General features: G+C 46.3%; 1 protein-coding gene across 1 annotated transcript in view; it reads left to right on the top strand.

Annotated features, from left to right (window-relative positions):
• Positions 1-24,184, top strand: part of Vit (vitrin) — a 120,280-nt gene that overhangs the window by 79,816 nt on the left and 16,280 nt on the right. The window contains exons 8-10 of the mRNA XM_005360782.3: positions 5,588-5,632; positions 7,341-7,403; positions 12,116-12,263. Coding sequence (XP_005360839.1) covers positions 5,588-5,632; positions 7,341-7,403; positions 12,116-12,263 — 256 coding nt within the window. The remainder of the gene's footprint in view (positions 1-5,587; positions 5,633-7,340; positions 7,404-12,115; positions 12,264-24,184) is intronic.

The raw sequence follows: 24,184 nt of genomic DNA, 5'->3' as shown, positions 1-24,184 counted from the left end.
GGGCGCTCCTGACCATTAAGCCACTTTGTCAGCCCCACAGCTTCTGTTTTGTTTGATACCTGACAAGAGAGAAAGATCTAGTCCCCATCCCTCCCACCCCCATCAGGATGAACCGCACAGTGACACCTTTGCCCATGTATGCTCTGTAGTCTTGGCTTCAGAGCCAGAACTGACCAAGCCATGGAGCATTCTATCCTCTTGTTCCCGTGGCCCAGATTTCCGCCTCCTCTGCAGTCCCCACCCCTCATGGTGGAGCCAAGCACAGATGCTGGGGCTCAGCCTCAATGAAATTTGCATGTTCCAGGGTAGGAGCGTGAGGATTAGAATTATTGAGCAAAAGTAACAGAGATGTGAGAGAGATAAAAGGCAGAAACACAGGACAGCATTGGGAGGGAAATTCAGTGAATAGTGAACCACCGTGAATCCTCCACACAAACACTTCACTGCGAAAGGGGAGCGGGGAGGCAACAGACTTCATCAACAAGATATAAGGAATAGACCCAGTATCCTGCAGGCAGCTACTCCCCGGAACCCTGGCAATCTCCTTTGAAGGAGCAGGAACAGCAAGGTGGAGCGAATCCACCTCTACACACCAAATACTAATTAACCAGACCCTAGGTCAGGATTGCTTGTCTGTGGCCACACCTATTGTCAACAACTTTGAAAGAGCAAAAACACGCTCAAAACTCTCTGCCCTTTACCCTAGGTGGGGACAAGCTCACATCTGTGGGCCCCACACCCAGACTGCAGAAACTGTCTGAACCAGAGCCATTCTCAGCAGGGGACAAAATAAAAGAAGAAAGTAGCTGCTGGTTGAGTGTACATCTGCTGAGCCTGTAGAATGCCCAGCGGTCCCCAAAGATGCCTAGAAGCCTACAGGAGCAGGGGTCAGCCTAGGCAAGCCACTTGCTGCTTCTAGTTATGACCCTAGAAATGCATTTCCATGGTCACCCTTGCTTTCTCCAGCTCAATGCCGGGTCAGCAGAGTTTGGCATGCCAAGACATTTCGACCTTCAAGAACTATCTTTGTTTAGTCTGCTCTCAACAAGACAAAAAGGGTTTTTTTTTTTTTTTATCAAGTTGGAAACCCAAGGACTTATACTATCTTATGTCCCCTCCAGGGAGTCCGCACTAAGCAATCTCCTCAGAATGGCCTCTGGGATAAAGTGTAAATACCGAGAATCAGCCGTGCACTGGGGGTGGCTGGCAACAAGGCCACGTTCCCGGTCAACGGCTCCCGTCTCCTTTCTACTGTCTGACCACCTTTGGGTTGATCTGAGATTCTGTCCTACTACATGCATCTGGTCTCGTTCCTGTTTTTCTAACCAAACCATCTTCCAGTTCTTTTGTTCCATGGCTTTCTACTTCCTCTCCCGTCTCTTTCACGTCTTTAGCCCCCTTTTAAGCCCACGTTCTGTCCGTTTCTGCAGCTCTTTTCCTCTCACCCGTCACCCTCCTTGGCTTTAACTGTCAGCTTGACCCATCCTGGACTCACCTGAGCATCTCAGCTGAAGGAGTGCCGGGAGCAGATTACCTGTGAGCTTGTCTGTAGGAGGGTGTCTTGATTTTTAATTGATGTAGGAGGTCCCTGCCTACCATGGGCAGCACTGTTCCCTAGTCTTGTAGTCCTGGGCTATAAGACAGCTAGCTAAGCGGAAGGAAGCTAGAAGCAAGCCAGCAAGCACCGTTCTTCCAAGGTTTCTGCCTTCAAGTTCCCACTTGAGTTCCTACCCTGACTTCCCTCGACGACAGTCTATAGCTAGAAAGTGTAAGATAAGCGAATTCTTTCCTCCCAAGAGTTGCTTTTGGTCAGAGTATTGTAGCATAGCAACAGAAAGGAAGCTGGAAAGCTATCATTCCCACAACTGGCATGAGTCACTCAAACTGCCCCTCCCCTGAAAGAACTCTCAGCATGTCCTTGCCTGGGAAAGACTCACAGAAATGGATAGCTACAAAATCTCAGAGAAGATCCTGCTGGGAGTGGGGGGGGGTGACTGGGGGCACACCTAATAAAGGCAGGTGAGTACACCTGGAGTTGGTAGGTTTCCACCTCCTCTCACTTCCAGTGGGCTCACACTTGTCAGGCAAGCTGCCCAGTTTCTCAGCCCTAAAACTGTTAGATCCTGGAGTTACAACAAGTCGCATGAAATGCATCTGGTCGAAGGCCCTTCTAAATGATTCTCTACCCAAACAAAAGCTTTTTGAAGTCCTCAGTAACCAGAGGAAAGCTGAGCGTCAACTCAAGAGACACTTTCAAGTCTTCAAACCTCAACCTAACGTCTCGTTGTTTTGAGGATTAATTTCTCCCATTCCTGCAGTGGGTCCTTCTGTCACTTGGTAGTGCATGGTAGAACATTGCACCCGGAACAGAACCCAGTGCTTGTGTCTGAGAATTACTGCTCACTTGAAAATAGTGCTGGCCCCAACCGGGCAAGCTCTGCCTCACAGTTGACTCCTGTCCTACTGAGCCTGTAACTCTCAAGTCCCTCACATCTTCTGTTCTGTTGCTTCTAGAATAAGCAGGTCACCTGAGTCCTGACTATGCATACTTGAGTATGTGTACCCAGGTAAGAATATCAAGTGTGGCCTCCTGGGCTCTGTTTGAGTCAAATAAGCTTCTCCGGCCTGGAAACCTAAGCACAGAATTAGTGTTTCCATGAAAGAAAGAAAAAAAAAAAGGTTTCCAGGTCCCAAATAAATAACTCTCAGTGTGTATTGGAGGGCATCCCATTTGTAAACCTGGGGCCATTGATGCCTTGTTGGCATTAACTCATGCCCAGGGCTAGCAAATGTCCCCAGTGGTTTCTAAAAGTGACTTTGCAGCAGGCTGCTGGCGTGCCAAGGCCTTGGGCACAGCTGCTGGCCTCTGTTCTCTTCCTGTGTGGGTACATCAAGAGAAAGCCTGAGGAAAGTGTGCCGCCCTCTTGCCCTAGGGACACACAACCAGGAAAGGGGACAGGAAGCCACTAGCATCACCCAGCTCTGGGGGCCTGCTCACAGCCAAACTTCTACTTCCTCCTCAAAGCACACCAAGGACTCACCAGGGAGAAACTTGGGGACTGTCAGGCCACCTGGACTTCGGGCCCATAAAGCTTTATAGGTCCAATGGCTGTAAGTTGCAGCTCCCTCTCAGGTCCTACGCTAGTGACTTCCAGATGTTCAGGGTAACAGCAGGCTCTGAAAGCTGCCTCAGTACCACATTGAGTCGGAGAAGCAGGATCATTATCTCTGGTCTTTTTGATGACTTAACCACATTAGCAGGAGTGACAGATGACAGTGCCAGGCCAAGCTTTTCTGTGGTGCAATTAGATGTGTGGATGTTTGAATGGATGGATAGATGGTGGATGGATGGATGGATGGATGGATGGATGGATGGATGGATGGATGGACTAATGTGTGGATGTTGGGATGGATAGATGGGTGGATGGATGGACGGACGGACGGACGGACGGATGGATGGATGGACTGATGTGTGGATATTTGGATGGATGGATGGATGGATGGATGGATGGATGGATGGATAGATGGGTGTATAAAGAAAGATTAAAACTCAGTCTCAGGAGCCTACTGGCCTGGGCTCAAAGTTCAACCAAGGCAATTTTGTGTGTAGGTGTGTGTGTGTGTGTGTATGTGTGTGTGTGTGTGTTCCAGTTTTCTCGTGTGCAAAATGGGGTCAGAGGTGTACCTAATTCGGTTTAATGTTAATTACTACTTTCAAAGTGGTTCTGACTGCCATTGAGCGAGCTCTGGGTAAACATAGGTGGTTCCTGGGTGTTCTTCCTACTGGAATTCACTCAGAAGAGAATACTTCCCTTAGATCTAACTTTGTGGGATGGCCAAACAAATACTGTCATCAGAATAATTCCCCATTTTGTGGAGAGCCTTCCACTCTTCAGAGGGACTGTGTGCTTTGTTGAGAGCCTTACACTATTCAGAGAGGCTCCTCTGACTTTCCCTGTGGGAGTCAGGCCAGGATAATTCCTCATGACGTCACAGGAGAAGGCTGCAGGTGAACTGTGGACACGGTGAGTGAGGCATGCCCTGTCTCTTCTTGGCAGCCTCTGAGGGATGGTCTTCTGACTTCTTTCTTCCTGGGCCATCCTGTCCCTTTCTGACACCTGAACACAAATGTCCTTTGAAACATTTACTTCTCACTACCGCCAGGTCCAAAGCACACCAAGTCTCAGCTGTCCAAATATTTTTCAGGCCCTGGCTATTAAATAAATGAGAATTTTGTTCAGATTTGTCCCAAGCGAGACAAGAGTAGCATTGATGGACAGGCTTTAGGGACAAAATTAAGAACCTGGGGTCACAAAAGCCATAATGTGTTCATCATTGTAGCCCTCATGCTGAGGGAAGTTTTAAGTACTTAAAATAAAATAGCATTGTAAGAATTTTGGGGGAAAACCAGAGAAGCGACCAGTATCTTTTCAGAAAGGAAAATAGTGCGGTGCTGATTTTCACCAGCAGGTGGCACTGGAGTGATAAGGGTAGAGTAACAACATTTAAGGATAGTTTTGAAGGTCTTGGTGATGGCAACAACCCCATTCAACCTAGTCAAAGCTGGGAGAGGGTGCTTCTGACTCACTCAGAACCAGTGATGCCCACACCAGGTTAATATAGGTCTTACCCCTCAAGGACATACATAGAAGTTTAACCTTTTTAAAAACGCCCTGGCTTCATTACATGAAGAAAAAGATACTAAGTCACACTTGAGTGACTTAGTAGTTCCAACCTCAGCAGAAGAGACAGTCTCTAGAGGACAAAAACTTCTCATGCCCTCGAGACCTCTGGGAAGGGCATGAGGCTGGGGCAGGGGGCAGATAGAGAAATAAGCCGTTTTGTGTTGTGAGGCTTCCCAACATGCTTGCACTGCCTCTGAGCCCCTCCTGACCTTCCAGATTTCCCAAATAAGAACAGAGTGTATTGGATAAAAATCCCCCCTCTCCACCACCCTTTCTACTTCACAGCATGTTTGTGCCCTAGAACCCAAGGGCCATGCTTCTTTGCTCTGAGGCATGAAAGGAGAGGAAACTCAGAAACTGGCAGAGAAGGCCAATTTGGAATATAAGCCAAGCAGGTGGAATGGGTGTAATTTAAATGGTATTGGGTGTATATTGAATGGTTAATAAGTATGGGTGAATCGGTGGGTGGAAAGATAGATAGATGACTGGAACAGTGGGGAAATTTTTTAACTCAAAATACTTCAGATGCCTAACAAGGAAAGCAATTCCACGTTCTTGGTATATCTAGAAGTATCAAAGCACCAACAGGCCACTAACGCAGCAGGGACCCTACAGAAGTATGTTGGGCTGTTTTTGGCTGGATGAGCTTTTTGGGAGTCGGGGATTCCTTTTAGGCCTGTGTCCCTTGGTGAAGAGGGAACAAAGCACGCGTCTTTGGTTTTAAGAGCTCCGTGTAGAAGGAACATCACTAGGATTTCGTACTGCTTCCTCCAAAATCCTGATCCCGTCTTCCACCGCTGGACTCTCTGCCTGGGAGACCGGGAAGCAACATCCTAGCACTTCCCTTCAGACCGTATCCTGGATCAGTTTTAGTAACTTTATTTCTTTTTCCGGAAATTCAGGGGAGACGGACCTGTGGAAGCCTGGACCAGTCCTTTTAGATTCAGGTAAGTATCCATTTGGTCTCTTGAGCCTGTCCAGACAGAGATGCCCCCCCCCCCCCCCCCGGAGAACGAGGATGGCCTAACAGTCCAGCTGGTGGCTCAGGCGGCCCAGCTGTTTAAAAGCTTCCTCCTGGGACCTTCAGGTCCTGGTTTGGGCCCATTCAGACTTACCAAGGGATGTGCAGGGTGATACTGGTTCTTCAAAAGGGAGAGAGGAAACAGGAAGGCGAAGGCTGGCGGAAATGAGTTCCCAGTGAGATGGGCTTAGACCCTCATTTCTTCCGGCAGCGTGCACAGTTGTTCCCTAATTCAGTCCCCTTTGAAAGTGGTATTCAGGAGGGCTGCCTGGTGGTGGTGCACACCTTCAGTCCCAGTGCTTAGGAGGCTGAGGCAGGTGAATCTCTTGTGAGTCTGAGGCCAGGATGGTCTACATAGTGATCTCCAGACCAGCCAAGGCTCCATAGTAGGACCCTATCTACAAAACAAACAAACAAACAAACAAGAAAGTTAAAAGAAAATGGTTTGGGGTTTTTCATTCTCATCAGTGTGTGTGTGTGTGTGTGTGTGTGTGTGTGTGTGTGTGTGTGTGTGTGGTGTGTGTTTACCACATTAAATGCCTGACCTTCTAACAAAGTGTTCTTGTTCTTGGGAGGAAGCAAGATTTTTCTGGCAAGGGGAGACAGGGATAGGAAGGTCAAACCTCTGAACTTGCTCCCCCTCAACCCCCCCCCCACAATGTAGAGCTTTGAGATGTGTCCCTGGGAGGCTTCTGGCTGAGAAACACTGTAGAAGCACCAGAAACAAACTTTCCAATGATGTGAGGAAGCAGGGCAAGCTGGCTGACCTTTCGGGGGGAAGATGAAGTCATGTGCTTTGCAAACTGAAAAAAAAAAAAGGAGGAGGAGGAGGACACTCAATACAACAACAAAAGCAAGGGAGGACAGAACCTCACACCTGCCTCCACTGCCAGAAATTTCCAGAACTGCCAGGCATACTGAAAACAGGGAGACGTGCTTCCTGCACGTATTCACTGCCTCTGAGCATCCCAATGGTCGCAGCCGTCCCAACAGAACGCACACTGACTGTGTCTGTGGCTTATCATCGCACTCTGCGTCCATAGCCCTCACCAGACACCGCACCCCCACCCAGCTGAAGCCCCACGTCCACACAGCCTTTCCAAGCATCCTGTACCTCTGGCCCTAGCCTCAGAGTGCTGGGGCCGAGACCCTGTCTGCCCTGCTCTTCTGTCCAAGCTGTGCTCCACTCTGGCACACACACAGCCTTCTCTAGATCGCCCTGCACGTGTCTAACTCATCTTTGCTCAGTGCCTGTATCACCAAAATTTGGCCAAGGACCTAAGTGTGCTGAGCGTAGTAGGGGTCTGAACAAGTCAGACTCATTTCCTGACCTCCACAGTTTCAGAATTTTAGAGATAATAATGTACTCCGGCGTGCCTGTAATGTTTTCGCATAAATAAACCAGGCCTTAGATAGAACGAGTTCAAACGAGAGCAGATCAAGGTCCTCCGAGCATCCAACAGAGTACTCTTGGGCATGCTGTCAGGACTTACTTTTCTCAGGATGGGGCCAGGAGGGAAAAGAGGTTGCTATGAGCCAAGCCGGCTATGAATGTCCACTCTGTCCCCTTCTCTGAAATAAGGCCAGGTGTTCCTATGCTTGGAAGTCACAACAACTTTAACTTCTCTTTCCAGGATCTGTGCCCGAAGAAGAGTTCAACACACAGTCTTCGGAGCTAGTGCCCCAGGGAGATCCAAGTGAGTTAGCTGGCAGCCAGAAAGCCAGGATGGTTTTAGCATCTGATTAGCGCTCTCTCCCCTCCCTACTCCCTTCCCTTGGGACCGACTTCTCCCCTACCACAGATCTATTTCTTCCCTATCTTCTGTCGCTGTTCTAAAGAGAATGGAGAGCTTCTGAAGGATTTAAAGTATCTGCATGTGGGGGAAGAGGATTGAGTCCTTTTTAATGTCACTATGGCAACAGGGTGATGAATGGGAAAGGGTGGGGGAGCGAGGCGGATGAAAAGGATTGCCAGGCTGGTTGGCAGGGGCAGGGGTACCGCGGAGGTAAGGGAAGCTAGAGCTTGGAGCTAGAACCAGAAATGAGAGAAATAGGCAGATACAAGAAATATAGAAAAGGAAGAATCCATAGGATTGGAGTGGGGTAAGACAGTTAAACATGACATCCGCAGGACTCGAGGGCCGGAGCAGGGTAAGACAGTTAGAAATGGCATCCGCAGGCAACTTAGCCGGTAAAGGCGCCTTCTGCTAAGCCTAATGTCCTGGGCTCTATCTATCCATGGGGGAAAGAAAAAGGCAATTCCCAACAGTTGTGTGTGTGTGCTCTCCTCCCCCTGCCTCCCTACACTAAGTAAACACATAGATGTCATTTAATTTTTTTAAAAAATACTTGTGCAACTGGATAGATGGAACTGTGCTGAAGAATGCAGGATGAAGCAGGCTTGGGGACAGGAGACTGTCTATGTCTGTCATTTGCTATGAGAGATTCAGTCCAACAGCAAGATCTGAGGCTTGGATGGGAGGGGACAGCCCAGTCAGAGATTCAGAGTTGGAGACAAGGTGACAGCGTGTGTCATTCTTAATCACAATGAAAAGAAAAGGAATGTTAAGTGGATATTAAAACGCTTCAGAATTTAAAAAATAAAAAGTTCCGAGTTGGGAGATTAACTGTGGCTCAAAGCACAGACTACACTGTGGAGCAATGAATGTGGTGTAGATGAGCTGTGGAGAGAGAGGACCCAGACACGATGAGCGACACTAGGCAGGGGAGAAGACACCCAGGAATACCACAAAGGAGGGGCTAGGGAACACAGGGAGGGTCCTATCTTCCAACATAGCAAAAGAAAGCACTTGTAAATGCCCTTAAGTGGTTGCACAGCATCTGTCCCAACCCTGCTGTAAGAAATGCCTGTGGTGTGTTTTAGACTAACCATGCCTATCTCTTGCCTACTACCTACTGCACCAGTTTCTCACTAGACTTGCTACTGCAGTAAGGTCAGGGGACCAAGAGCATCAGCAAGTTGCCCTGGGAACTTGGAACAAATGTAGAGGCAGAGCCCGCACCCCAAACCTACTGAGTCCAGAGCCAAAGCTACTTGTGGCCCTTGAGAGTGGCTCACAGATATTTTGTGGGAACTGCATAAGCACCCGTGACCTGTGCGTGGCTCTGATATTATCCAAGGTTACAAAATATGGACCTTATATTATATGTATTGTATAGCACAAAACATGAGTTCATCTATAGAATTGTAAAACACGGAACTGTACTGCAGAACTAAGAAAAATTGATTCCCGTAGACACTACACCTGACCTTTCTCCCTCAACCTGAACCTTCCCTGTGACCACGGATAAGACACTAAGGCTGAGTACCCGTCAGTACTGACGTCATCTTCACATCAGCATGCTGTCATTTCTGCAGAAGAAGCCCGCTGGGTCTTATCCTGTATATTCCTTGAGGCAGAAGAGCAGCTATTAAAACATCCTGTGAGTTTGGAGGCAGGGGCTTTTGCTTCAGTAATAGAGTGATTGCCTAGGATGTACAGTAAGACCTGGTGTTTGGTCCCAGAGAGGATTAAATAATTTAAAAAAAAAAATCCTGGGAGACCTAACATAGGTGACTTCTGCATCAGCCGTCAGCAGTCAGACCAGACAGAGGTCCAAGAGAACGAACCGGACAAATTGCTTGCTGTAAAAATGAACACGTTGTTCCTGAACATAGCTCAAGATGTAAGAAATGAGTAAGAACTGTTCTTGAGGAACCAAAACAGATGCTACCAAAGCCGTGTACTGTTTTCGTTGAAAATAAGTGAACCGGGGAAACCCGTTACTCCTTCCTAGAATCGGTTTTCCTCTATCTTAAAAGGCTACGTTGAACTAATTTGCTGGTGTCTTGAAGGAAAACCTTTATTCTGAGTGCTTCTCAAACTCGAGGGTCCTCTTTAAAGGCAAAACGGATTCTGTACCTCTGAGTGGATCCCAGGAGTCCATTCATGTTTCCGGAAAACTGTTAGTGGACCGAAAGCCCTGAAGAACATTACTGCCACCTGCTGGCGATAATTCACATTGCAAGGCAAGACCTAGAAAAACACCCGTTGGCCATTTGGGAGTGACATAGCAATTCTGCCTGTCTTCTGTTTCACCCCTGTCTTTAGAAGATTCTTTAAACCACATTTGGTTGGATTGCTTTGTTTCCTTTTATCTTTATCTCAGGGTTTCGCTTAGAATATAGGCAACTTAGGAGAAAGCCAGCTAGATAGGGAAGACTAGAAAGCACTTGGGGCAAAAGGCTGTGAGATTTGCTACACAGAAAGATGGAGCAGAGGGAGACAAGCATCCCTCTGGTCGCCCCAAGACCTCCTCTGATTTCAGCAGCTACTTCAGCGCGTTCTTCCACTCAACTTTTCTCCATCCACCAATTCTGCATCTTCACTCATTACTAACTCGTTCTATTCAGTGTTGCCTCCAACTTTGTTAGCTCACAAGCACTTGGCATTTTCAACAGTCTCTTCTTGTCTGTGGGGCCTTTGTTAGTGGAGGGCAAGCAACGCCAGCCCCAAAGAAACCATGTGTCCTTTATAGAGAACACGGCAGCCATTAGGAACATGCAGGCTTGTCTGCGCAGTTTTTCCCTCAACCACAAGGGGGTGCTGGCCCTCAGGTGTTCTCGGATGCTCCAGATCAAAATTCTTTATTCTTCAGGTTCTCTGTAAAAGTGTTTTTTTTTTCAAAAATACTCTTGTCTCCTCAAATGCAATCATTCAATAATTCATTCCTCATTCGCTTTTTATTAATCTTAAGGCTATATGGACTCCCAATAAGGTCCTCAGCTCAGCAATGAACCGTTAGTTTTATCATACTGGGTCAGCACCCACGGCAGAGGGTAACAAATACTGTTTTGTTAGCCCGATTAGCACTGAAAGCGGAAACTAACTTACAGCCCCACCATCCATGCCACCTTTCTCACAACCATCTCAAACAGCACATCTTCCTTTTCCGCAGTTTCGATTACCTGTCGTCACCTGCAATCTGAAAATATTAAATAGAAAGTTCCAGAAGTAAATAACCCTAAATTTTGAATATAGTATATTCTTGTAATTATTCTGCTTTGTTATTAGTTATTATTAGTCTCTTGGTGTGGGTAACTATGAATTAAACTATATATGGTTTACATATGAATGTATATGGTTTAATGCATAATATATATAAATAATATACTATATATAGTTTAAATTATAAATTTATATAAACTATTTATAATTTAATTTATGACAATGAATGTGTATCACATAAATACTTCCAATATATGTATCATTCATACACATATACATATATATACAGAAACAAAATGTATATATGGTTTCATTGTGCCTGGGGATTCAGGCAAACTCTGTGTTCCTTAGACCCCAACCCCAGGGGACAAGGGAACACTGGTTTATTTGAGGAGATCAGACATTCTATCCCTGAACATCTATCTACCCTACTCTTTCACAATAGAAACGGGGAGGGATTCAGCAAAGTAGTAAAACTGTCTTACAAATGTATGTGGATAATTTCCTCCACTCTTTCACCTAGGGAAGTGAGAAACATTCTATCTATTCCTAACTCTATAATTCCTATCCCCACCCCTTCCATTCTGGCCTTGTGGGTTCTTTCGCACCCCACATATTTCACGAAGGGTGAGAATAAAAGACCACAAGTTCTTGACACTTGCTCATGGCAAACTCTCACGTCTACGAGTCTGTACTTCCTTGCTTGTGTTGGCATGCGTGTGAGGGATGTGGGGTTAAGCACACATGTCTGTGCAGGCACCCGCACCACGTGCATGATGCCATGAACCTGCTCTGTTGTTCTCCACCTCATTCCCTTAGACAGGCAGACAGGGTCTCTCACTGAGCCTAGGGATCGCTGTTTGGCCTAGCCCGGCTGCCTGGCAGGCTCCAACATCATCCTGGCTCTATCCCACGCAGCACAGGCATCTACACAGCCACACCCAGCTTTTCATTTGGATGCTGGGGATCCCAACTCAGTTCCTCATGCATGCTCAGCAACACCCTTACCGACTGAGCCTTCTTCCCATGGCTTCTAGGCGTTTGCACTTCTGTGGTCTGAGCCTGGGAATCCATCTTGAGGCTCTTCCCAAGTGACGTTGGGTGTCACTGTCTTCTGAAGTCTACAGTGGTGACTGAGCCGTAGAATTTTAAAGCAGGTGTAGAAACAAGAACAAGCCCGGGGATCCAAGGACCCTGGTCCTCGGGGAAATGGAGTTTGCACCTATTCTACCTCTTTTCACTTTCTTCTCAGTGGATTCTCTGGGCTTGTAACGAACGAAAGCCACAAGATGCCTAGAAGGGAGCCGTGCAAGCCTTAGGCGGGAACACACAGAGAGAAGATGCCCAGATAGAAGCCCTCAGACCCAAACAGAATCACAGCATCTTTTTCCATCCCACAGACTGCAGAGTTGACTTGTCCTTCTTAATTGACGGGAGCGCCAACATCGGCAAGCGCCGCTTCCAGATCCAGAAGCAGTTCTTAGCAGACGTTGTCCAGGCTCTTGACGTTGGCCCTGATGGTCCCCTCATGGGTGTTGTTCAGTACGGGTAAGTGCAGCTAATGCTCTGAGCCCGGTTTGCCAGTGGCACTGCACAGCTAACTTCAACCACAAATATCAATGTGTCCGGAAGCTCTCGTTCATTGTCTTCTCTAATGCAAATGTAATTAAAAAACCAACAATAGAAGCGATCCATCCGCCACTGAAGAAATATGAGCCTTCCCAAAGGGAAGAAAAGGCTAAAGATACATGCTTGGGAGTAAATGCCATTGGCACTTATGGTTGATGCAGAGAGTACTATTTGTAGGAATCAAGAGTGTTGGGTGCAAGTAACGAATAACCTAGTTATGCTACCACCAGTCTCTCTATCTCTAGACGACGAAAGCTAAGTTGCCTTTTAGCCTTGACTGTGAAAACATTTGTCTGAGCGGCTGCGACCTTGGCTACACTTACCTGAAGGTAAGACGCCAGCTGCCACGGAGATCGAGGTTGTGTGTTCTCTTTTCTACACTGTCCACTGGGTGACAGAGAGTTCCGTAGTAGAGAGGGGGATCCTCCACCAGTCTTGAACATGGAGACTACTGGCCCCGATTCATCTAATTATTTCATTAAGGGTAAGATTTAAGGGGCCATAGCAACATTCCAAACTCAACCTTCTTTCCCCTGAATTTGGAATAATAACTCAATCTTAGTTTAGGTATGGAAGGGGTCCTCCTTACAACAGATTACAGATACATGGCTGATCACCATCAAAAGAAAAAGCAGGCATAAATTTCCCATTTGTAAGCACATTTCACACAGCTATGAGGGGCAAGGTCATGATCATGCTATCCACAAAGGGGCTTCACGTACCCATGAGGCATTTCTTCCACGCAAACCTATCACCTAGCCCTCGGAACTGAAAAGAAACACAGAGTTCGGCTCTCTTGCTTCACAGCTCCGCTGACCGCGTGGCCATTCCTTCTGAAAATTAGGAGCATTCCAACGTTCCGATACCTCCATACGTTCCCTAGCTGGCAAACAGCCCGGGGGCGACCTGGGGCAGCACTATAGTTACGGATGTCATACGGAGGTGTTAGCAGCTTTTTCTTTGAGTTACTAGAAAAAGAAGTGAAAATGCTTTCCTTTCCAAATAACTTATAACAAGTACATTTTTAGAACTCAAGTCTAATACATTTATTCCCATCTTCTATTTCTGACAGGGAGGTTAGGAGCTTGGCTAACTGGCACGTGCAAATGGGATCAGTCAGAGATAATCAGTTGCTGCTAAGTCACCAATCAGTGTCCTGTCACCTTGTGAGGTTTTGACTTGAAATCGGGGGTGGGGGGGTGGGGACCAACAACAGCAAAACAAAAAAAGTGGCTTTTTCGTTATTGTTCTCTTGTTCTCAAAACATCACCCCCATTTCCTCTCCTATGTTACTTTTGAAGACAGCAAGCACGGGGCCAGCCTTCCTACAAAGAGCCAATAGCAGTATTTAGTGCCAGATGGTCTAGTCAGTTTTAGTGGAGGAGTCAAAGCTTGTGTCAACAATAGCTGGGTAAAAAGCTGGCCGTACCTGGGTTTCCGGTGTGATATGAATAGGTCAAGGGAAAAAGAAGAATGGCCCCAGATGTTGGGTGTTGGTAAGAATGAGAATTAAATAATAAATATATCAGGGAAGCAAAATCCATAGAAGGTCCTTCCAGCCTGCTGAGGCACGAATGTGGCCCCAGAGTTTATGATTGGCAGCTTCACTCTCAGAGCTATAGTGGTGTGAGGTGCAACGGACTCGCGTCATAATCAAGGGACCACGTCAGTTATCAAGAAGGTAGCGGCTTTGTTATGAAAATGCCTCTGGCTCTCCTTGCCCTTGCTCCTGCCTCCCACCGTCTGCTATGGGAGGGCAGAGCACTAAACCTTCCCCAGAAATGGGGTCTTTAACCACCAGAAATACAAGAAATACAATTATTTTCCTAATAAGACACCCAGTCTGTAGCATTATGATATAGTAACACAAAGCAAAGAAACACAGCCCCTCCTGCAACATTCTCCTGTGTTTCCCGAACACAATCATCATTTGGAAGAAAGCGTTTGCATCCTTGCTTTCCAGTTTCACTCTCTAAACACTGCCCGGTGCCTGCCTTTTCTCCGTCTGGGGTGCTTATTGTTTAATTTAAATCATTTAGGGCAAATGTGTGTCTATCTTTCCATTTTAATGCCCATATAAGCCAATCTGTCATCTTCGCCTTGCCCATAGCAGGGTGTGGAGGAGCGCCTGGTGAACTGGCTGACGGGGACCTGAGTTCTGACCTTAGCCTCACTGGGGGACCTGATGCAAGCACTTAACCTCTCCATGTAAATGCTGACACCTGTAAAATATGGGGTCAGCGGATGATTTATTAGGGCTCCGCTAGCCCTAGCATTGTATAATTCAACGGCTGCCTCAGAAGATAGACAATAAATGAACGCCGGGCTAGCAGGCCAGCCCATTGCTGCTTCTTGCTTGCAGTCCCGAGACCCTATTAGCCGTGATCCATGATGAAATGAAGGGCTGCCAGGGCTGGACAGCCGCTGTGGACTGAGAGCAACCAAATGGAGGGCGTCCTGACAGGGTTGAAGGGGGTCACGTTATCCAGCTGAAATTGCTCTTCATTGCAGGTGCACAATGATCCCACCTCCCATCTCTCCTCAATTCTTCATCACTAAGTAGCGTTAGTGCAGATGGAAAAAGGGAGTGGCTAAGAGACTGGACAGACTGGGCTGTGACTTTGAAAAAGGAAAAGCTTGTCCGGTTGGGAATCTGATTCCCCTCACAGCCTGGGGATTCTCACCAGGTCCAATTGCCTTCTGTGTGAGTTGGGGGTCTCCAGAGGAACGAAACCAGCAGGAAATAGGATTGTCTGACTCGGTTTATTTGATTGGCTTACACAATTAGAGCCTAGATAGTCCCACAGAAGCTGTTGGCACGCTGAAGAACCAAAGAAGTTGGTTACTACTCCTGTCAAGAAGCAGCAGCCTGAGAGCCAGAGAAACCAATGATAGCGACTCCATCTGAGGCCAAATGTTTGAATGCCTCCCAGAGAGCTGCTGGTTCGAGTCCATAGGCAAACACGGAAGAAGCTGGCATCCACAGACAATAGCAATAGCAGAAAAATGCACCTCATGAAAGAGTAGACACCAGCCCCTTCTGCTTGAAGACTTTATTTATTTGTTATTTATGTGTGTGAAAGAGAGAAAGAAGATGCAGGCAAACACATGCCACGGCACGTGGGTGGAAGTCAAAACACAACCTGCAAGAGTTGGTCCTCGATTCTTCCAACATGGTCCTAGGGACCAAATCCTAGGATGCACAGTGAGCATCTTTACTAAACATCCAGAAATCCTGCCACCCCTTTCTCTGCTTTTCCATTTCATCCCAACCTCATCTGCCCCAACCAATAACACACCCTGGCTGGGTCTCCCTAAGTCAGTTCATACCCACATACCGATATTCTCTGGGAACACCCCCTGTCAAGGCACACCCAGACATTTGCTATGTGTTTTACTATGGATCCCTCTGGTAAAACTAACTGCCCCACTCTGCTCACACAAAGCTAAAATCATCCCTTTATCTTGGAATCATGGAGCCTAAAGGCTCCTGATTTTGCCTTGCCATAGTGTCGTGAAATCTCCAGGCTTTTCCTAAGAAATGCCTACCCCGTCAAGAACAACTGCAGAGGAGGGGGTGGAGGTTGAGAGGAACCTGAGGAAACCCAGTGACTAAATGTCTCCACCTCTCAGGCTCCCACCTCCATGTCCACTCTTGCCGCTCCACGCAGCTCCCTTGGAGGAGTTCCTCAGGACAGCAGACTCAGAATTCAGACTTTTAGATTTAGACTCTGCAAAAATTAAATTAAGAACTTCAAAGACTTATGCCAAGTAGTAAGGGGAAGTAAGAAGCAAAAGCCCTGGATGTATAAATCTGTGGAAGGCAAGGTATTTGATTCTTCGGGAGTCCTAACTGAAAGTTTCCTTGGGCACCAAGAGCAGACCCACGGGTAGCCCTAGCGAAGTGTTGTGGTGTGCTCACAAAACTGATGTGTAACTGTTTTTGCTCGCTCTCTCCCTCCCTCTCCCTCCTCTCACTCTCTCTCCCTCCCTCCTTCCCTCCCTTCCTCCCTCCTTTCCTCCATTCCTTTCCCTTCATCCTCCCCCTCCTCCAATATCTCTCTCTCTCTCTCTCTCTCTCTCTCTCTCTCTCTCTCTCTCTCTCTCATTGTCCATTCTCCTCTTGAATCTGCTTCTTCAATGTTTCACCTCACACTGGCCGCCTTCTTTCCTGTGGTCCCGCCTGACAGAAGGTCTGGCCCTCCACAGCACTAGCATGTTCTCTCTCCCCTGTTCTCTGCCTGCAGAGTTCATAACCCACGACTGTGACACCTGTCAGCAACCATGACATTCCTCCCACAGTCATCCTCCCAAGCCTCCACGAGGACAGGTGGCATTTGGTGCAGACTCAGAAATCCCACATGGCTTTCCTAAGAACACCCACTAAATGCGCAACCAGGGGAAGAGGGCAAATATCAGACGGGATAATCCCCCAAATGTCAAACAAGATAGACTTCAAAGGGAGACTTGCTCATCCACCAGGGAAACTATTCATGACTGATGCTTCCCACCAGCCCAAAGGCAGAGACTCAGTGCTGGAACCCGAGGTCAAAGGTCAAGGCCCTGACTTGCACGTGTATTCTAAAATTAAAATTATACAACTTGACGGGAGTGTGATTGAACTTAATACCAAGGGGGGCACGAACCGAGGAAAGCCCAGTCAGAGCTAATTGCTATAGATGAAATCCAACAGCCAGGGTGACTGCAAACAGCAGGAAGCCTGCTTTGTAGCTCAGTCTACATCCACAGGGAGCTACCCGATCCCTAGCCTTCTGATAATTGTTCATTTCAATCCCGTAAATGGAAAGGAAATATGCATGTTCTCTTGGACTTCATTGCCAACACTAGTGCCTCAAAATAGAAAAAAAAAATGGTTTTGGAATACAGCAAAATGCTAGTTTTCTTCATTTAAAAATAAGTGTGCCTTTGCCCTGAGGTTTACAGCAGCTACCTCTTTGATGGGGTGTGACTTGGGCTACACCTCCTGTGTCATCTTTGCAGCCTTGGAGATGTCCAGTCACAGACAGTGAAGCAGTAGGCAAGCAGGAGCTGTCTGTGGATCAGTGGCGCCACCTATCTGTAGACAGTCAGAGTGCAGGGAGGAAGTGAAGACGGCAGTGCATGTGTAGCAGAATAAAGGCCCTTACAGCTGTCCACATGCAAATGTCTGAAGTGTGTAAACCAAAAGGACCCCGCTGACATGATCAGAGATGGTCACCTTGCTGGCCTGTCTAATAACAAGTCTGTGAAAGCCAGAAGCCAGAAGCCTTTCCCAGCTGTTGTCCACCAAAAGGACACGGACTAGAAAAACAGAGATGCCTATTGCAGCTCTGTGGACAGAGGAGGCTGTCTGAAGATGGGGAGGCTGAGACTCTGATATTTGCTGGGTCCATGAGGCTGAGTGTTTCAGTAGTCCCAATGTGGTTTAGAGACAGCCATTGCGGACTACCTGAGCCACCTCCTAGGAGCCAGTCAAATAAATCCCCATACATACTTCTATGTGTGTGTGCAATACATGATATATAATGTATGGCACATGATATATACTATATAGTATATGCAATATATTGTATTTAATATATTGTATATGTATTATTATATCATGCGTTTGGTGTATAATCATAGTATATGATAATTACATATAACATAATTGTATATGATTATATAATTGAATACTGTATAGCATCTATTATATACTTTATAGCATGTATCTTGTATATTATTTTCATATATTTTATATTATATATATTAAAAGGGGATTTATTAGACTGGCTCTTATATAGTATATACATATACTCTATATCTATTTATATAGTATATATATATATATATATATAGTGGTTGGGCAGTGGTGGCACAGGCCTTCAATCTTAGCACTCGGGAGGCAGAGGCAGGTGGTTCTCTATAAGTTTAAAGCCAGCTTGGTCTACAGAGTGAGTTCCAGACTGAGAAACTCTGTCTTGAAAAAAAAATATGGTTTAGTATATATACTATATTTAGTTTACAATATAGTTTAGAGGATATATATGATATAATATGATTATATAGCATACATACTATGGTATATATAATATACATTCACCCAATCAATTCTGGTCCTTTAGCTAATCCTAATACACCTTCCTGTGTGGTTCTCTTGAGGTACGTAAAAAACAAATGCACTTGGCTTCGCCAGTGATTACCCGTGAAGTCCTATCTCACATTGGCTGCTTGAGGGGGATCCTCTGAGATCACCCTCCCTCCTGAAAGCAGACAGCCATCTTGGTGTGCACATCAGAACCACTTAGGGAGTCCTTAAAACTCCTGATGCCCAAATCAGACATCAGTTCAGTGACATCACTTTCTGCATGTGGAACCATGGATCCCCCAGCTTCTCAGTCATTCTTCATACAACTGGAGACAGAAGGCGTGACTGTTCCCATGGGCCTGTGTTGGCCTCATGTGCGGTTCATGCTACTGACTCTCATGTCTCCTTCTCGGTGACCTAGACAGGGCTGTGGAGCTCCATACCACACCCCTCTCAGACTTGCTCTTCCCTTTCTAGATTTCTTCCTTTGAAGACTTAGCTTTATTTCTAACTATGTGTGTGCATGTGTGTTTATGTGGGGGGGGGGTGTGAGGACAGTTATCCATGGAGGGCAGCAGAGGGGGTCAGATCCTCATGGAGCTGGAGTTATAGATGGTTATGAGCTGCTGGGCATGGACACTGGAACCGAACTTAGGACCTCGGCGAGATCAATATACGCTCTCAACCGCTGAGACATATCTACAGTTCCCGTTATGTAGACTTATTTATTCTCCTCCCTTCCGTGCCTCTGGAGACCTCATTGAGGATCGTCTGGAATTTTAAATCATTCACCCAGACTCTGCTACGTGAAGAGTGATCCACAGCATCACCACAACATCACAGGACAGTTCTCAGCCTGTGTGTCACACATCAGATATTTGCACTACAACTCATAGCATAACAGGAGCAAAATTACAGCTATGAAGTAGAAACAAAATAATTTTATGATTGAGGGCCACCGCCACATGATGAACCAGAGTAAAGGGTCACAGCATTAGGAAGGTTGGCAACCACTGACCTAGGAGGTTAGACATGCATGACCTCAGACCTCATGCTGGTTTTCCAGCAGCAAATCTGCATTTTAACATGACTCAATGTGACAAGAACTTGCTTTAGCTGCCTCAACATCCCACTGAGAGAGGCCCCCAGCGTGGTTACAGATTAACATCTGGTGTGCCGGTTGCCTCTGTAGGGACTCCGGGGTCATTAGTTGGAATGTCCCATTTTCTCCAGCAGAAAGTAGTTGAGACAGGTCTATTTGCTACTCTCTGGGAAATACTGCTATTAATTACATAAAAACTCATCTAAAAGTTAATTCTGGAAGACCCTATTTCCCCTTTTCTGTTGCTAGGAAATTAAAAGACCAGTGATCACTTGTAAGGTTTGTTGCACGAAGTCCCTCAGCAGGTTGGCCTAGACCTCTTCCAGTCAGGATGGCAGTAGCTGCTCCAGTGAAGCTCAGAGCTATTGAGAGGCTGGAGCCAGAATCATTTTCAATAAGAGCCCTCAGGGGGCAAGTCTGCCACGTCCCCTGCAGCCACCAGCATGTTCCCTAGGACCTCTTCCTGATCTCATAGGCATGCTTAATTTCAGTGGCCGAGTTCACACCATGTCCACTTCAACCCACAATGAAAATTAAATGGCTAAATATAGATTAATTTATAGTAAACTTCAGACACTGCCTGATTAGAGAAAACCATTTTCAAAGATTCTTGCAGGAGGAACTGTGATTAGCTAATATTTCTCTACTGGCATAACATTATTTTGAGAGGTTCATCCATTTGTTGAAAGTATCGAGAGGTAGACCAGTAGACTCTGGGACACCAACAGAACAGTAGGGTTAGGACATTAGCAGAAGTCCTCCAAACTCCAGGGCTTCCTAAATCTCCCTAAGAAGGAATCAATAGATTCTTTATTTTAGAAACTCCCAGACCAATGTTTGATTTTTCTTCTGGAAGATATCAAGTAACCAACATGGTTTAACAAAAGCCCCTAGTGAGTTTTACCAAGGAGATGTGGACATTTTGTTATACCAATCTCATCTGCCCCTGACCCAAATCCTTCAGAAACCACCTCTTCTCACCTCTGACAGGTGTTCTTGTTCCCAAAACTCTCTCCCAGGAGCCATTTGCAGGCATGCAGATTAACCCCTTCTGTGTATAGCTATCTTGCTAGCTCTGAATCATTTATTTGCTTTGCATTGAGCCTAGTTCTTCTTCCAAATGTAGAACGATCACATGTTTTGCCCTTAAAGTACAGTCTTTATTATTTTTCTCTCATTTTCAAAGTAAATCTCTAATCTGCTGAGACAGAAAATGTGGCTTCATTTGACGAGAACTTGGAATAAAATTAGAAATTCAAAGATTGCCTGCACAAAACTATTAGGGGCATAATCTTCTAAAATTTAATTTAAATGAATTCTGTCTGCTCCTGTTTTCTGTTTCTATAACAAAGTACCTGATGGTTGTTAACTTATAAGGAAGATAATTTTATTTAGCTCACATTTCCAGGGGTTTGAGTGTATCACTAGCTTTTGCCTAACTTCAATGTGGAGCTCATGGAGGGTGTTAACCCAGGGCAGGAGTTGCAGAAAGGATGGTGATGATGGATGCTAAAAAGAAATCTCATGCTAGCTCAGAACTGGGTGTACTAGAGGGTTATTTATTTAGGGGTAGACTCACAGATCACAGTCCTCTGCTGGAAGGGGGAACAGCAATCGAATCCAGCAGCCAGAAGAGAGAGCTCACACTTTACATCAGCATTTATAATATAAGAGGCCAAGCCCAAGTGGGCGGGTAATTTAATGGCTACTGGCTGAAGGATCTCCTGCAGCAGGAAGGCAGATGTACAAATGAGACCAATTTTGAAGAACTATGGGGAGGTGTCAGGATCCTCGCAACAACCCATTCTTGTGGAAACTGATTCAGTCCCTAAAGGCCCACGTTAATTCCTTCCAAAGATGTTTCTCCCATCACTTAGTTACCCTCTGCTAGGGTCGAGTCGGCCACCTACCTATCTTGAAGAATCTGCCATGTCAACTCCATCACTCTGAAGACCATGCCCCCAAGACATTAACTACTCCAGAAAAGCAGCATGGAAACCCTAGTAGCCCTGTCTGAAGAATAACCAGGTGACCATGTCAGGCAGACAACCCATGCACCCTGGAAAAGAATAAACACAGCCACAACTTCCCATGCACTGTCCTAAGAGTAGTCATCGCTTGCAGGTTAACAACACAGCCCCTTCCCCTAATGCACTCAGAATGAAATTTCATAAGCATATTTTTGTTTACCATGTACTAAACTTATCTGCCCTGTGCCACTGGAAAAGATTATTCACGTAAGTTTCATCTAAGTGATTTGATTACATTTTTCTGGGAAACCCTTCGTGGACGAGTTCCATGTCTTTGCCCATAATCATAATTATCATTGATTCAGCCGTTGGGAAGGGTTTCAGAGGTCCCCGGTCCAGCCTTTTAATCCACTAAGATAACAAATGTATGTAATAGAGTTTCTCCTCTTCAGGATTCCACAGTCTAGTTAACGAGGCAATATTTTTAAAGAAATGGCATTAAATAAAACGAAAAGCGCCTTTTATCAAGTGTATGACTGGCTGAACTACATGCCTCTGAAGATGCATTTGCGTATGATGTGTATATGTATGACAAAATGCCGGCAGGTGGAGGGTGGGTTTAGCACAATAGTGAGAAGTCAAGGCGAAAACTCAGGGAGAGAGAGTAGATGAATGAGCACCTCCTACTCAGCTAACCTTCCCTACTCTTACACGGTCCAGTGCTCCAAATCAGGGAATGGTGCCGTCCACTTTTAGGCTGTGCCTTCCCTCACCAATTAAAGCAGCCAAAATAATCCCAGACATGCTCATAGCCAAGATGATCTAGACAGTCCTTCACCAAGGCTCTGTTCCCAGGTTGTCCTAGCTTGTACCAAGTCAACAATTAGAGCTGCCATAGTACCGTATAGCAGTGTGACTCCACCACAGAGGAGAAAAACAACAGGCTCATGCATTGCTGTGAGACCAAAAGTCCAAGAAATTTAAGTCACATCACAGACCCATGAGAAAACGTTCCACATTTTTAGCTACTTTAGTGTGACATCCTAGTGTCACGCTTGCTTCCAAGGCACGCCCCCAGTAGCCTAGCTTCTCCCACCCCACGTTTTCACTACCTCCTCCTAACACCATGTTGGGGGTGGGGTGGGGAACTGCTTGTTCAACCTAGCTGCTCAGAACCAAAATAATCACACAAAAACTATATTATTTAAATATATATGTATATAAATATGCAGTGCTTGGCCCATTAGCTCTGCTTCTTATTGGCTAACTCTTACATCTTAATTTAACCCATTTCTATTAATCTGTGTATCTCCATGTAGCTGTGGCTCACCTGGTAAAATTTTGGGCGTCTGTCTCTGGCAGGGCTACATAGCTTCTCCCTAAGCTTAGGGAGAAGCTATGTAGCCCTTCTTTCTCCCAGCATTCAGTTTAGTTTTCCCTGCCTAGCTAAGTTCTGCCCTATCAACAGGCCAAGGCAGTTTTCTTTATTAATTAACCAATCATATTCACAGTGTACAGAGGGAAATCCCACATCAACACCATGAATGAGAGTCAATCTCAACACGGGAACCTTTGAAAGACAGTCCAGATCCAAACAGAATCTTAGTCATTCAGTAAAAAGATCAAAGGCCAAAGCTGGGAATAGAAAGGATGGAAAGGAGCCAGGCGGTGGTGGTGCACTCCTTTAATCCCAGAACTTGGGAGGCAGAGGCAGGCAGATCTCTGTGAGTTCAAAGCCAGCCTGGTCTACAAGAGCTAGTTCCAAGACACCTAGGGTTGTTACACAGAGACCCCCCCCAAAAAAAAATAACCCAAAAAACAAAAAGAATGGAAATAGCCAGGAGACAGGTAGGAGATGGGTCTGACTGGGTGTAGCATTTGGTATTTTTCTTAGCCTGATAACACAGCTCATCTTTGAGAAAAAGATCTCACAAGTTCTGGGGTTCAAGGGCAGGGCACCAGCATCAACTCGGGTCTGCTAGATCTCTTGGTAGGCTGCAACAGAACATGCCAGTGGGGCATCACATTGCCAGTCAACATGCCAGAGAGCAGTTCAGTCTCATGCTTGCCCTGACTCACAGGCGCTCAAGGCCCCCACCATTGTCACCACCATCCCTTCCCAGTGCTGCTCCCCCAGTGACCTCAGCTTTCTTACCACTTCCACTCCTGGAGACTAAACTCCCAACATGTGAACTCAAAACAATATCCAAATCACAGCGAGGAGCTTGATTCACTCACTAATTCGTTCATTCATTCATTCATTCATTCATCTCCATTCATTCTTGATGCTGGGGATTGAACCCAGAGCCTAACACATGCTACCCAGGCACGAGCCGACACATGCTAACCAGGCATGAGCTGACACATGCTACCCAGGCACGAGCCGACACATGCTAACCAGGCACGAGCTGACACATACTAACCAGGCACGAGCTGATACATGCTTAACCAGGTATGAGCTAACACATGCTACCCAGGCACGAGCCGACACATGCTAACCAGGCACGAGCTGACACATGCTACCCAGGCACGAGCTGACACATGCTACCCAGGCACGAGCTGACACATGCTACCCAGGCACGAGCTGACACTGATGCTGTGGCTTGGAGAGTAGATGAATGAGCACCTCCTACTCAGCTAACCTTCCCTACTCTTACACGGTCCAGTGCTCCAAATCAGGGAATGGTGCCGTCCACTTTTA

Source organism: Microtus ochrogaster, linkage group LG3 (genome assembly GCF_000317375.1).
Source record: "Microtus ochrogaster isolate Prairie Vole_2 linkage group LG3, MicOch1.0, whole genome shotgun sequence".
NCBI classification, from domain to species: domain Eukaryota; kingdom Metazoa; phylum Chordata; class Mammalia; order Rodentia; family Cricetidae; genus Microtus; species Microtus ochrogaster.
The sequence above is the reverse complement of the archived record's forward strand: the minus strand, read 5'-3'. Positions and strand labels throughout refer to the sequence as shown.